Source organism: Eulemur rufifrons, chromosome 14 (assembly GCF_041146395.1).
Source record: "Eulemur rufifrons isolate Redbay chromosome 14, OSU_ERuf_1, whole genome shotgun sequence".
Classification (NCBI taxonomy): domain Eukaryota; kingdom Metazoa; phylum Chordata; class Mammalia; order Primates; family Lemuridae; genus Eulemur; species Eulemur rufifrons.
Window position 1 is genome coordinate 17,834,618 of NC_090996.1, and position 13,052 is coordinate 17,847,669.

At 45.5% G+C, this 13,052-nt stretch overlaps 1 protein-coding gene across 2 annotated transcripts in view; it reads left to right on the plus strand.

Annotated features, from left to right (window-relative positions):
* Positions 1–10,517: 10,517 nt before the first annotated feature.
* The window catches only part of XPO6 (exportin 6), a 95,125-nt gene continuing 92,590 nt past the window's right edge, over positions 10,518–13,052 (plus strand). For both annotated transcript variants that reach the window (XM_069486774.1, XM_069486775.1), the window contains exon 1: positions 10,518–11,136. In XM_069486774.1, the coding sequence (XP_069342875.1) occupies positions 11,134–11,136 (3 nt within the window). In that variant the 5' untranslated portion in view covers positions 10,518–11,133. The remainder of the gene's footprint in view (positions 11,137–13,052) is intronic.

Consider the following 13,052-nt stretch of genomic DNA (forward strand, 5'->3'; position numbering starts at 1 on the left):
GCCCATTTGCCCTTCTGCCATGTGAGGACACAGCAACAAGGCGGCATTTGTGGGGAATGGGCCCTCACCCGGACACCAAGTATGCCAGCACCTTGACCTTGGACTTCCCAGCCCCCAGAACTGTGAGCAATAAGTTTCTGTTTATAAATTAGCCAGTCTAAGATGCTTTGTTATAGCAGCCCGCGTGGACTAAGGCAGTCATGATGTACTGCACAGGTTCCTGACTGCTCCAAGGGAAGGTCCCAGGCTAAGAGCTCCCCTTCTTTGAGGAGAAGTCACTTTGCTAGTCCCTCATTTTTACGTCCTCCCTCAGCTGAAGTCACCAAGGCTTGGAAATAGAGGCATGACAGAGTACAGATACGTTCAGCGTGTGGGACATGTATACCATGGACTTCAAATCAGATTCTGGCCAGCTCGAAAGCGATGGCCCAAGCCACACCAATCAGAATAAGTCGTAGGACTCTTTCCAGAACAATTCAGGAAGAGAAGCTTTCTTTCCTTTAGACTTAATCCTGAGAGGATGACCCCTTAGAATAGCCAGGGTCCATCTGTAGGGGTAAGCATGCCCAAAAGTAAAGCAAAAGCTAACAGAGAGACCAAGTACCCAGGACGTGGTAGGAACCCCTGGATCAGGCTATACCTGAAAGCCACCTACACCTAGACTTTTAGTATATGTGAATCAGAATATATCCCTGTTTTGTTAAAGCCAATTTCAATTGCTTTTCTCTCTTAAAAGTCTTGAGAATTTCAGCCCATGACAAACATTGTGATATGCAGACATTTAGGCTGAAACCTAAAGCCAAAATTGCCTGCAGTCAGATCCATTGCTATGCACTGATTGACCACAGGCTGAATCCAAAGTGTCCCTGGGAGAATTTATGTACACATAGCTTTTCCTGGTGTTTGTACTCTGCCTTGTCTCTGAGGGTTTCCCAGACCATTGGGTTTGGCCCAAAGTACCTCTCTCTGCACTCCACGTTTGTCAGTGCAGTGCATTTGGCACTGAAGTGTGTGCCATCTCATCTGTTATTGTCCTGGGCTGGTCTTTAAATCTTGGCAAACTTGGGCTGCTCTTCAACTTTTCTCTTTTGATGTCAATTCCTCCAGGCCAGGGACTGGCTCCTATTGATTTAATTTTTCCACACAGCTCTTAGCACAGAGCTCAGCACACAGATGGAAATTTTGGGTGGCAGCATGGGTTGATGGAAGAACCCTGGCTTTGAATCCTGGCTCTACTACTTACTAGCTGGACGATCTTTGGCAAGTTACTTAACTATGTTGAGCCTTATGAGAATTGCAAAGACTTAACACCATAACATGTCTTAATCCATTTGGGCTACTATATCAAAGGATACACTGGGTAGCTTATAAACAGCAAAAATGTATTGTTCTCAGTTCTGGAGGCTGGGAAGTCCAAGATCAAGGTGCTGGAAGATTTGGTCTGGGGAGGGCCTGCTTTTTGGTTCATATATGGCAGCTTCTAGCTGTGTCCTCACATAGTGGAAGGGGCAAGGCAACTCTCTGGGCCTTTTTTACAAGCTTACTCATCCCATTCATGAGGACTCCACCTCCATGACCAAATCACCTCCCAAAGACCCTGCGTCCTAATACCATCACATTGAGGGGTAGGATTTCAACATATGAATTTAGGGGATATACAAACATTCAAACCATAACTACATGCCATTCATTTGTTTGTTTATTCAATAGTTGTTTATTGAGTGCACACTCTACATCAGGCATGGGGCTAAGGACTGAAAATACAATGGTGAGTGTATCAGTTAAGATACACTTTGGTTGGTTGCAAGCAATAGTGGCAAACCCAGTTTCTTTATTCTTCTGGTATGCGATTATACTATATATCTTGGCCTCCTCTGCAGTTGGGTGGTGCCATATCACTAAGTTTTGGCCAATGGAATTTGGGCAGAAGTGATATAGGTCACTTCTAGGCCTTTCTCCTAAAACACCTCCCAGGAGAAGATCTGATACAGGTCCAAAGACCTATAGGACGGATGAGCCACAAGATGTAAAGGGCCTGGGTCCCTGAATGACTACGTGGAGCAGAGCCCCACTGCCAACCCACTGTGACTGTGACATGAATGAGAAATTGACTTTTTCTGTGTTAAGCTACTGGGATTTTAGGTTGTTTGCTATAGCAGCATAGCCTACTCTGATATCAACTGTGGCCAACTTAAGCAAAAGTGGATTTCTTGGAAGGAAATGGGCCACTCATGGAGTCAACAGGAGGCTTGGAAATGGGCATCTCCAGAGGCTAGAAAGGAGGACTGGTCACATAGAGCTGGCACTGCTGCCATCATCCAACAATTTCAATTTCTTTGTCTTTTTTTTTTTTTTTTTTGAGACAGAGTCTCACTCTGTTGCCCAGGCTAGAGTGAGTGCCGTGGCGTCAGCCTAGCTCACAGCAACCTCAAACTCCTGAGCTCAAGCGATCCTCCTGTCTCAGCCTCCCGAGTAGCTGGGACTACAGGCATGCACCACCATGCCCGGCTAATTTTTTCTATATATATTTTTAGCTGTCCATATAATTTCTTTCTATTTTTTAGTAGAGATGGGGTCTCGCTCTTGCTCAGGCTGGTCTCGAACTCCTGAGCTCAAACGATCCGCCCACCTCGGCCTCCCAGAGTGCTAGGATTACAGGCGTGAGCCACCGCGCCCGGCCTCTTTGTCTTGATATTAAAATTCCTGGAAAGAAGGGCTCATCTGGCCTAGTTTTGATCACATGCCCTGCCTTGGGTTAGAGGATAGCAGACCTTTGATTTCAATTTCTGCTAACTGTATTTGATGAGAGGGGGAAACGTCGAGAGGGAATTGGGGGAAGATGGATGACAGGGAGACTGAAAACAAGTGCTGCACACAGTGAGCACAGACCCTTCCCTTTTAGAGCTCTCAGCCCTTGGGAGGCCCATACTAATCACACGCTCCCACACAAGTGGTACAATGGATGGGAGTGACCTCCATGATGGGGAAGTACAGGCCAACCAGACTTGCTAAGGCTGAGAGGTCAAGGAGGGCTTCCCAGAGAAGGTGATACTTGAACTGGGGCTTGAAAAGTAAGAGGAGGGCCGGGTGTGGTGGCTCACGCCTGTAATCCTAGCACTCTGGGAGGCCGAGGCAGAAGGATCGCTCAAGGTCAGGAGTTCAAGACCAGCCTGAGCAAGAGCGAGACCCCGTCTTTACTAAAAATAGAAAGAAATGATCTGGACAACTAAAAATATATAGAAAAAATTAGCCGGGCATGGTGGTGCATGACTGTAGTCCCAGCTACTGGGGAGGCTGAGGCAGAAGGATTGCTTGAGCCCAGGAGTTTGAGGTTGCTGTGAGCTAGCCTGACACCATGGCACTCTAGCTCCGGCAACAGAGTAAGGTTCTGTCTCAAAAAAAAAAAAAAAAAAAAGAAAAGAAAGAAATGTAAGAGGAATATGCTATGTAAAGAGAGAGGGGCATGGCAAAGGAAAAAACAGATGTCAAGGCCAGGAAATGCAAATTTCTCTCCTCTTCCTCCTCACTGAATGTGCAAGGCTGAAGCATATGAGTTTTAGTTTTCTCTAGAAAAATGGGAAAAGGGAAATGAAATTAACATGATTTGCCGATGATGCAGCTTTATATCTGGAAAGTGAATCTGTTGCAAAATGAGCATTAAAAATATTCAGTTAGTTAGCAGGGTCAAAAATTAAAATAAGGAAATCAATAGCTTCCCTATTTATACCAACCCCAACCACTTAGAGGAATAATGGAAGCGGTGACCCCATTTACAGTAGCAACACAAAAGGTAATGGGCCTAAGAATAGACTTAACAAGAAATGCTTAAAATCTATACGAAGGGAACTTTAAAATGCGGCCGAATGCTGCAAAAGAAGACTAGAACTCATGGAATGGCAGATTCATACTCGAAAGAGAAAGGTGAACAGCATAAACATGCCACTTCTCCCTCAGATGATCTATACAATTAATGCTATTGCAATTAAAAATAATTCTCCATCTGTTAAAAGCTCACCAATTCTTTAGGGCTCAGCTCAAATTCAGACTCCTGGTCAGAATTTATTGCTTATAGTTCATTGACCTTTATTCTGCTTTTGGCCTTTTATTAGGATTTGTGGCTGATACATGTGACTCCCCTTTAAGAATAAGTACTTTTGGAAGGTAAGGACTCTCTCCCACCTGTCTCCATGTAATGGTGACCTTGAGACCCAGGAGGCTTGGAGCCACAGGATTTCCCAAAGATCAGGCAGGCTTTTTCTGGAGTGCAGAAGAAGCTTCCGAGTCCCTTCTGCTGGTCTCCTTGTCCCCTGCTGGCTGGGACCTTGGACTTGCCACCTGATTCTGCTTCTTGCCATCACCCTTGGTGGGACATGATGTTGCCTCCTGGTGTCCTGGAGTTTAAACTTGGCCAGTTCTGGACACTTCTTTTGTTCCATGCACCAGGTCCTGGCAACTGGCCTGGCCTCTTTCTGGGAACTAAGTCACCTTAGTCTGTCTCTGGTTTGGGTTTGTCTTCTTCTATCTCAAACAACAGCCTGGATTCATAGATACCTTGCACTATACACCAAAATAGACTCCAAGTAGATCAAAGATTTACCTGTTAAAAAAAAAAAACTATAAAAGAAATTGAAGAAAGCACAGACAAATTCCTTTACAACTTTGGCAGGGGCGTATCCTTTCTAATCATCACTCAAGATTCAGAAGCCATAAAAAATTGCTTCATCCAACTATAAAATATAAATTAAAAACAACCCAAGTTCCCATCAATACATAAGTGGATTAGTAAAATATGGTATATGTATACCATGGAGTACTACTCAGCCCCAAAAAACAATGGTGATTTGGCACCTCTTATATTATCCTGGATAGAGCTGGAACCCATTCTCCTAAGTGAAGTATCCCAAGAATGGAAAAATAACCACAAAATGTACTCACCATTAAATTGGTTTTAACTGATCAACACCTAAGTGTACATATAGGAATAACATTTATTGGGCGTCAAGCAGATGGGGGGAGAGGGGATGGGTATATACACACCTAATGAGTGTGTAATGGGGGACGGACATGCTTGAAGCTCTGACTCAGGTGGGGCAAAGGCAATACATGTAACCTAAACATTTGTACCCCCATAATATGCTGAAATAAAAAAGAAAAATAAATAAATTAAAAACTTGTTTTTTTTGTTTATTTTTCTGGTTTTTTTTTTTTTGTCTTTTCACTAACTTGGGATAAAAACCTAGTCATGAAAAAAAAGCAGAACCAAAATCAAAAGAAAAACAACAATCTGAGAAAAATATTTGCAAGTCATATCACAAATGATCTCCCTATTATATAAGAATTCTTAGAAATTGAGATAAACGAGCCCAATAACTCAATAGAAAAGAGGAGTAAAGTACATAAACAGGCAGTTCACAAAAAAAAAAAAAAATTGTGATGACAATGAGATACTATTTGTTACCTCTCAGATTGGCAAAAATCCAGAAGTTTGACAATATATGCTCTTGGCCAGTCTACGTGGAAATAGATACTGTGTTGCTGGTAGGAGCGCACGACTCCTGTGGAAGGTGATTTGGCACAATCTACCAAAAACACAAAGGCATTTATCCTTCGACCCACCAATCCCCTTTTGGGACTTTATCCTATAGACATACCTGCACACTTATAATAAGTACATGTATACATAAGGCTATTTTTACAGCGTTGGTTTTGTTAGTAAATGAATGGAAACCATATTAGCTTAGGTCACAAGCTCACTCCTGACACCAAGGGGTAGGGTCAGCCCCACCCACACTCCAAGAACCGAGCGTCAAGGCGCGATGGTCCTTCACAGGAAAACTGGAATTATCAGAAGAAGGATTGTGGGAAAAAAAGAAGAAAGTGTGAAAAAAAAAAAGCAGGAAAGTTTTAAGTTTTTTGCTATGGAGAGTGTGATGTAAGACCTCTCTTCCGTATCCTTATGAAATCTTCAGTAAAGGTAGTGCCCTATGGCATTGGTGTTGGGTTTCTCAGTTGAGGGTAGTACTGCTCCTAGGAGCATTGAAAATGGGGGATGGTTTTACTTCTCGAAGTGACTGCTGGGGTTGAGGGACATGATGTTACTCATTGGGGGACCAGAATCATTCAGAAATGGTGAGATGTCTCTTGCACAAGGCCAATGGCATCCACATTGGAAATATTGCTTTGATAGGAGTGAATTGTTTCAGGAAACTTAAAGATGTACTGAGTTTTACATCCAGGTTGACAGTGGGCAAAAAAAAGGCACCAGGAGCCAGAGGACAAAGAAACAGCTGACACCTGGATGGCACCTGTATTTAAGCCTTTGATTATATTGTAGCTACATGATTTCATGAATCTTTTTTTATATCTTCTCTCATTACAGCCCCAGATTTATTTCCTCATTTGTCATCTGCTTCATAATAAGTTGTCCTTTCAGTTTTCTGCATTTACTTTTTATTAGTTCTAATCTGCATATAAAATAGAGGTATTTTGCACTCAAATTGTATTCATTTATCCAAGGACCAGGACTCTTCTTTTGTCACATCATGTTTTTGGATCTATTTGTGATCTTGTATTATCCTCACTATTTTCATTTGCCATTAATAAAGGAATTATTGTTCAATAACACACTGAATTTCCTAAATTTAGATCTTGTCTGGGAAATAATCTAGATAAAAATAACTATTACACACACTGTTCAGAATTGAGGTATTGTAATTTCACAGTTTTTTTTCTATTCATAATCTATATACCCTGCTTTATTGCTTCACAATTTCTTCCAGCTCTCGCTGCTCTACCTTGCCCTATCTCAGGAGGTTGACCTCTATGAACTACATCACCAGGCTCCCTTGCTCTCTGGCTTGCAGTTGAATTTACCCAGTGGGACCCCCAGCAGGAGATTACAGAGTGGGAGGAGAGTGAGGTCAGAATATTTATTTATTCACTGTCTTTCTCCCTGCAGGATGACCTTGGCTGGCTGCTTCCCTCAGCTGCTCCCCTCAGCTGCTCTCACAAAATTCTTCCTTCCCAGATTCTGGCAAACAATTCCTCCTCTTGTCCCCTGAGGCTTAGCAACACTAATAGTCCTGCTGCTAGACCTGGGGTATCCTTCGTAGGGTTTCCTTATGCTTTGCTCTTTTTAAATAGTCCCCTTGTTAATTCTTTAAATCCTAATTTGAGTTTCCTGATAGAACCAGGCTGATACAAGTACCTACCCAGCCAAGCAGGTACTAGAATTCTTCCCATTTTATGAATGAGGAAACTGTGGTTACAAAGAGTTTAAGTGACTTGCTCAAAGGCCACACAGCTGCTTATAAGTCTGACTAAAGACTCAACCCGGACAGTCTGGCTACAAAGTTTCAAGGCTTTCAAAGGCTTTGAATGCAGAGTGTATTCTCATCACCTACAGAGGGTGCTAGACTGTCATCCTCTCTTCCTTCTTTCATTAAATCCATACTGAGTTGACGCTGTTACTCCTATGCCTGTTGAGAAACCGACATGTTTCTGTATCTGCAAAATGAGAGAAGTCTCCAAGCTCTGATGTCCTCACAGAGCTGTGGTGGGGCCCGGAAAGATCTTGGCCATTGAAAGAGCTATTCTGGAGCTTGGAGTAGCCTATAACCCAGGTCTAGCCAATCGGAGCATCACCGCATTCTGCCAGCCACAGTGATTGGCTCAGGAGTGGGCATGTGGCCCAATCAAAGCCAATGGGACTATTTTCCTGGGATATTGGTAGAAGAGGCATGCTCTCCTCTCTGCCAGGCTTCAACCTGGGAGAACATAAAGCCTGGATATGGGACCACCATGTGGCTAAAACCCCGAATCAAAAAAGCAGAATCGGCCGGTGGCTCACCCCTGTAATCCTAGCACTCTGGGAGGCTGAGGCGGGTGGATCGCTCAAGGTCAGGAGTTCGAGACCAGCCTGAGCAAGAGTGAGACCCCGTCTCTACTAAAAAAATAGAAAGAAATTATCTGACCAACTAAAATATATATAGAAAAAATTAGCCGGGCATGGTGGTGCATGCCTGTAGTCCCAGCTACTTGGGAGGCTGAGGCGGTAGGATCGCTTAAGCCCAGGAGTTTGAGGTTGCTGTGAGCTAGGCTGACGCCACAGCACTCACTCTAGCCCGGGCAACAAAGCGAGACTCTGTCTCAAAACAAAACAAAACAAAACAAAAAAAGCAGAATCAACAAATGGAGAGAAACTGACTTCTGTGATATTTCATACCCTGAATCCATCATATCTGAAATCCACCTAACCCCTTTGGAATAGTTCTTTTACATGAGACAATATATTCTCCTTTTTCCTTATGACAGAGTCCCAACTGTAGGGTCCCAATCTTGTCACTTGCAATGGAAAGAGTGCTGACACAGTGGAAGACAAGTTGGAGTGGGAAAAGGAGTGAAGATTCTGCAGCAGCTGGGTGAACTTCTATTTATCCATCAAGACCCAACCCAAAAGTTACCATTTTGTTCAGCCTTCCAACTACCCTCCCCGTCAGCTAGTTGCTTCCTCTCCACTTCCTTGCATGCTTAGAAAGTTCATGCACATCTCTGTTATATCACCTCTCACCCTGTGCTGGAATTGTTTGAGCGGCTGTTGCTGATCTAGGCAGTGAACAATTTGCGTGAACCTCATTCATCTTGGAATTCTTAGTTTTTAGCAAAAGGCCTGGCCCAAAGTTGATACTAACTTACTGAATGTTTGTTGAGCAAATAACTGAATGAATGAGACCAGGGCAGTAGCAATAGGAATGGGCAGGACGAGATGGATGGGGGCCAACAAAAAGTAATAGCAGCCTTAAATCTTTTTTTGGAATAAGACAGACTTGAGATTAATATTAATAGCAAGATGTTATTTAGTTGACTTGGCCAAAATCCCTGGAGTAAAATTAATAATAGCTGTGACTTATCTCATGCCTTATGTGCCAGGTGTTTTATGTACATTAAATTCAATCTTCACCCTTGCCTGGCAATGGAGGTATGATGTGGTCATTCCACACATTTGGTTTATTCTGAGGAACTGAAAGCAACTCCAGGGGAGGATTCTTTAAGCCAATCATAGCAATTCCTTTCTCTTTCACTGTGGCTAGATCAGGAATGGGCAGACCCAGGCCAATTAGGACCAACAGGATAAAGCTTATTGCCATAAAAAAATGATGTGCAAAAAGGTGCTCTGTCTTGCTGGATATGAAGAGGGAAGTTTGTGGCCCTGGCGGGTTCCTGGTAGGTATCTTGACAACATCCTGATACGTGGGGAGCAGAGCAAGGAAATCCCGGAGGAATGGATCCAGGCCTCCCGTCACACCCAATCTGAAGCTGACCTATTCCTGGAAGTCCAGTTCTGGGAGTTATGTCAGCCAAAGGCATACCTATTGAGATGGCTTCTCTTCACATGCTGTTTCTACTGCCTAGAATGTTCTATGCCTTTCTCTTTGCCTAGCAAACTCCAACTTATTTCAGGTCCCAACTTAAATGTCACTTCATGACTTCCTCCCTATCCTAAACTCCCAGATTCACTTAGATTCCTTGGCTATGTTAACATATAACTATGTTAGAGTTATCTCCTGGTGGTTTGAATTTTTCCTTCATTGCTCCTATCACAATTATAACTGGTTCATTATTGTATACTACTTTAAAAATTATTTGTCTCTAAATTCCATACGGGTACCAGTATGTCTGTTTTGCTCAGCACTGAATCCTTGGAACAGTGGCTGTCACTTAGTGGGCAATAATGAAGATTTGATAAAAGAATAAGTGAAAGCTATTGCTTGCTGTGGTAATGAGTGGTTCGAACTTCTGGGCTCATGAGATCCTCCTGCCTCAGCCTCCCAAAGTGCTGGGATTGCAGACTGAGCCACTGAGCCAGGCCTGGTTCATAGTTACTGAGTACAAGGGGCTTGTTGTCTGATGTGGATGGGAGTTAATATTCCAGCACTGGGTTTTTGAGAAATTTGCTACATTTCCGGTTTAACTCTTTGGGGCATGGTTTCAATAACACAGGACTGCTGGTAGTTTCTACAATTAATTTATTCATATGCTCTTTACTTGTTGTTCATGTGCTTTATCGAGGTCAGGGACTAGAGAAATTTTGTTTACCCCCCAGTCCTAGCACCCACAGCAGTGTCTGTGCCATGGCAGGGCCAAAGTGTGTGTGGACTGAATGAATGTAAGCTCCACGAGGTTGTGTGCCGCTAAAATTCTAGGCCGGTGATTGGCACGTAAAAGGCGCTCAACAAAGATTTACGGAATGAATTAGCTAAAGAAGCGAAAGAGAAACCGCGCCTTTACTAAAATGGCAGCCCCGGCTCCCTTTACCAAGATGGCTGCCCGCCCGCGTGGACGGGCGAGCGGTGGGCGCAGGGGGCGGGGCCAGAGGGAGGCGGGGCTCGCTGGAGTCGTCAGGTGCGGCCCCGCCCTCCACGCTCCGCCCGCTCTGCCCCCCTCCCTCTCGCCCGATTCCGGATTGGTCCGGTTCCAGCGCCGCAACCCGGCGGCCGCGCCGTGGGGCCGCCCGGCGCTCGCCACTTCCGGCGCGTTAGGGCTGTTGGTTGGGGGCGGCCGCGCAGCATGAGCGGGCGGCTCTGGGGCGGGCGCGCGTAGGGATGCTCTGGGGGGCGAAGGCGGCAGCCGAGTGGGCTGAGGAGGCGAGGACAGCGCGGGCCCCCGGGCCTCTCCTCTGAGCCCGCCGCCCGGGCCGCGTCGCCCCGCCAAGGCCCCTTCAGCCTCCGCCCCATCACCCTCGGGGCCGGGCCCGCCGCCACCTCTGTCCGCGGAGGCCGGGGATCCCCTGCCTGGGCCCGTAGCCTCCCCCGCGGGGGTCGGGCCCGGGCGGGGGGGGGGGCCCGAACCGCTGCCCTCCTCGTTGGCTTCCGAGCCCCATTTCCTGCTTTTTCAATTTCCTTGGGGAGGGACGGGTGGGTCTGGATGAATTGTCCCGGGAGCCCCCGATGAGACGGACTGGGCAGCCGTGCTCTTTTTAAAAGCGGGTCCCCGCGGGGCCCGGTGGGGAAGGGGTTGTCTTTGCATGGGCGGGGGACTTTCCAAGTCTGCCGGGACCATGACCTGAACTGTGCGAGCACGACGTGTCCGAAGCCCACGAGCTAGCTCACCTGAGCCGCCCCCTCCCCGGCCAGCATGGTAAGTGGGGTCGGAGTCCCCTTCCTTCCTCGGGCGTCCGGCCGGAGGGGTGGGAACCGGCCCCGGGGCTGCTGAGCCATCGCTGCTCTCCCCGGGGCGGGGAGAGGCTCGTGCCGTGCCTGGCCGGTGACACATGCGTGCAGGGTGTGTAGCCCGGCTCTGCTCTCCCATCCCCCCAGGGGTGTCTCAGGACCAGGAGGGCCTTGGAAGCGCAGCAGGCACAGCCTTTGCCTCTCTTACTGCAGCTCATCATGACGATAACTATCACTTATTTATTGAGGGCTTCCCATGCGCCAGGTCCTACGCTAAGTGATTGGCGTGTATTATTTAATCATCACACCAGCCCTTAGAACAGCCCTGTGTTCTGAAGTGGGGAGACTGAGGCACAGAGCAATTTACCCAGCTCAAGGTCAAGCGACATTTAAGTGACAGTGGTAAGATTTGGATCTAGGCAGTCTGACTTTGGAGCTCCTATTAAATATAATACACTTAAAAGAGCTGGATGGATTCTGGGAGAACATGTCATCTAGCTGTAAGTTTATGTATAGGGAAGCAGGGATTTTCAGAGGTCGCTTACATAGATAATGGCAAAGTCGGAAATGGTCTATTCTTTTGACACTGAGGCTGCTGTTCTTTCTGCTACATGCTCTCTGGCCTTTTCCCTGGTAGTGCCTGGAAAACCATCCTTTCAGGTCCAGCTCAGAAGCCACCTCGGAAGATACTGCCCACATTTTCTAGACCTATAGATATTCTCAGTACTCCCTTAGATTTGTGTACTCACATCAGTTTGTCAAGCATTTGTCTTTTCATTATTGAAATTATTTCTGAGACTTATCTGTCTATTACAGTGGACTCAGCTCCCTCAAAGATGAAATTGTCTGAACCTTTACCTGCCCCAGCTCTTGACACGTTGTAAGCCCAGGGTGAGTGGTTGATTGCCCAGGGCTGTGTTTGGGCACCTCTAGGGATAGAACTGTCCTCAGTGTCGCCCATTTTATCCCTGCCAAGTTAGTAGTGTGTAGAGAAAGGGCTGCAGCTACATCTTCTGTGATATAGATGTGAAGGCATGTGTGATTTTCAAAACATTCAAGAGGCCTGTGGTGGCGTGTTAGTTCCTGGTTATAGAAAGAGGATCTAAGGCATAGCCCTTGTCCTTATGGGGCTTACAACTAGCTGGATAAAATGCACCACTAATGCTGAGCAGCACTGTATGGTATATGCTACGTATGCTCTCTATTTAGTGTATTTTAATATATGTACACACACACAGTGTCTATAGTGGCAGATCATTTAAGCTCTTTGAGTTCTAATTTCCTCATCTATGAAATGTGGAGACAGGACTTCTCTTAGGAATAATCCAAAGATACGAGGTATAATGTTTACTGGTTGATGAAAGTAGTACTTATTCCTAACTTCATTTATTCTTTCAATGATTTTTAAATTTTTTTTTGATTGTAGTAAAATTTACCATTTTAACCATTTTTAAGTGTACAATTCAGTGGCATTAAGTACATTCACGCTGTTGTACAGCCACCACCGCCATACATCTCTGTAAGTTTTTTCATCTCCCAAAACTGAAACTCTTCTCATTTGACACTAAATCCTATTTTCCTTTTTCCCCAGTCCTTCCCTCTCCCACCCCACCCCCCACTCTTGACAACCACCATTTTACTTCCTGTCTCTATGAATTTGACTATGTTAGGGACCTCGTATAAATGGAATCATACAGTATTTGACGTTTTGTGACTGGTTGATTTCACTTAACATAATGTCTTCAAGTTTCAGCCATGTCAGAGCATGTGTTAGAATTTCCTTCCTTTTTAAGGCTGAATTCCATTGTGTGTGTGCACCAACGGTTTTGTTTATCCATTCATCCATCAGTGGCTACCTGGTTTGCTTCCACCTTTTGGCTATTG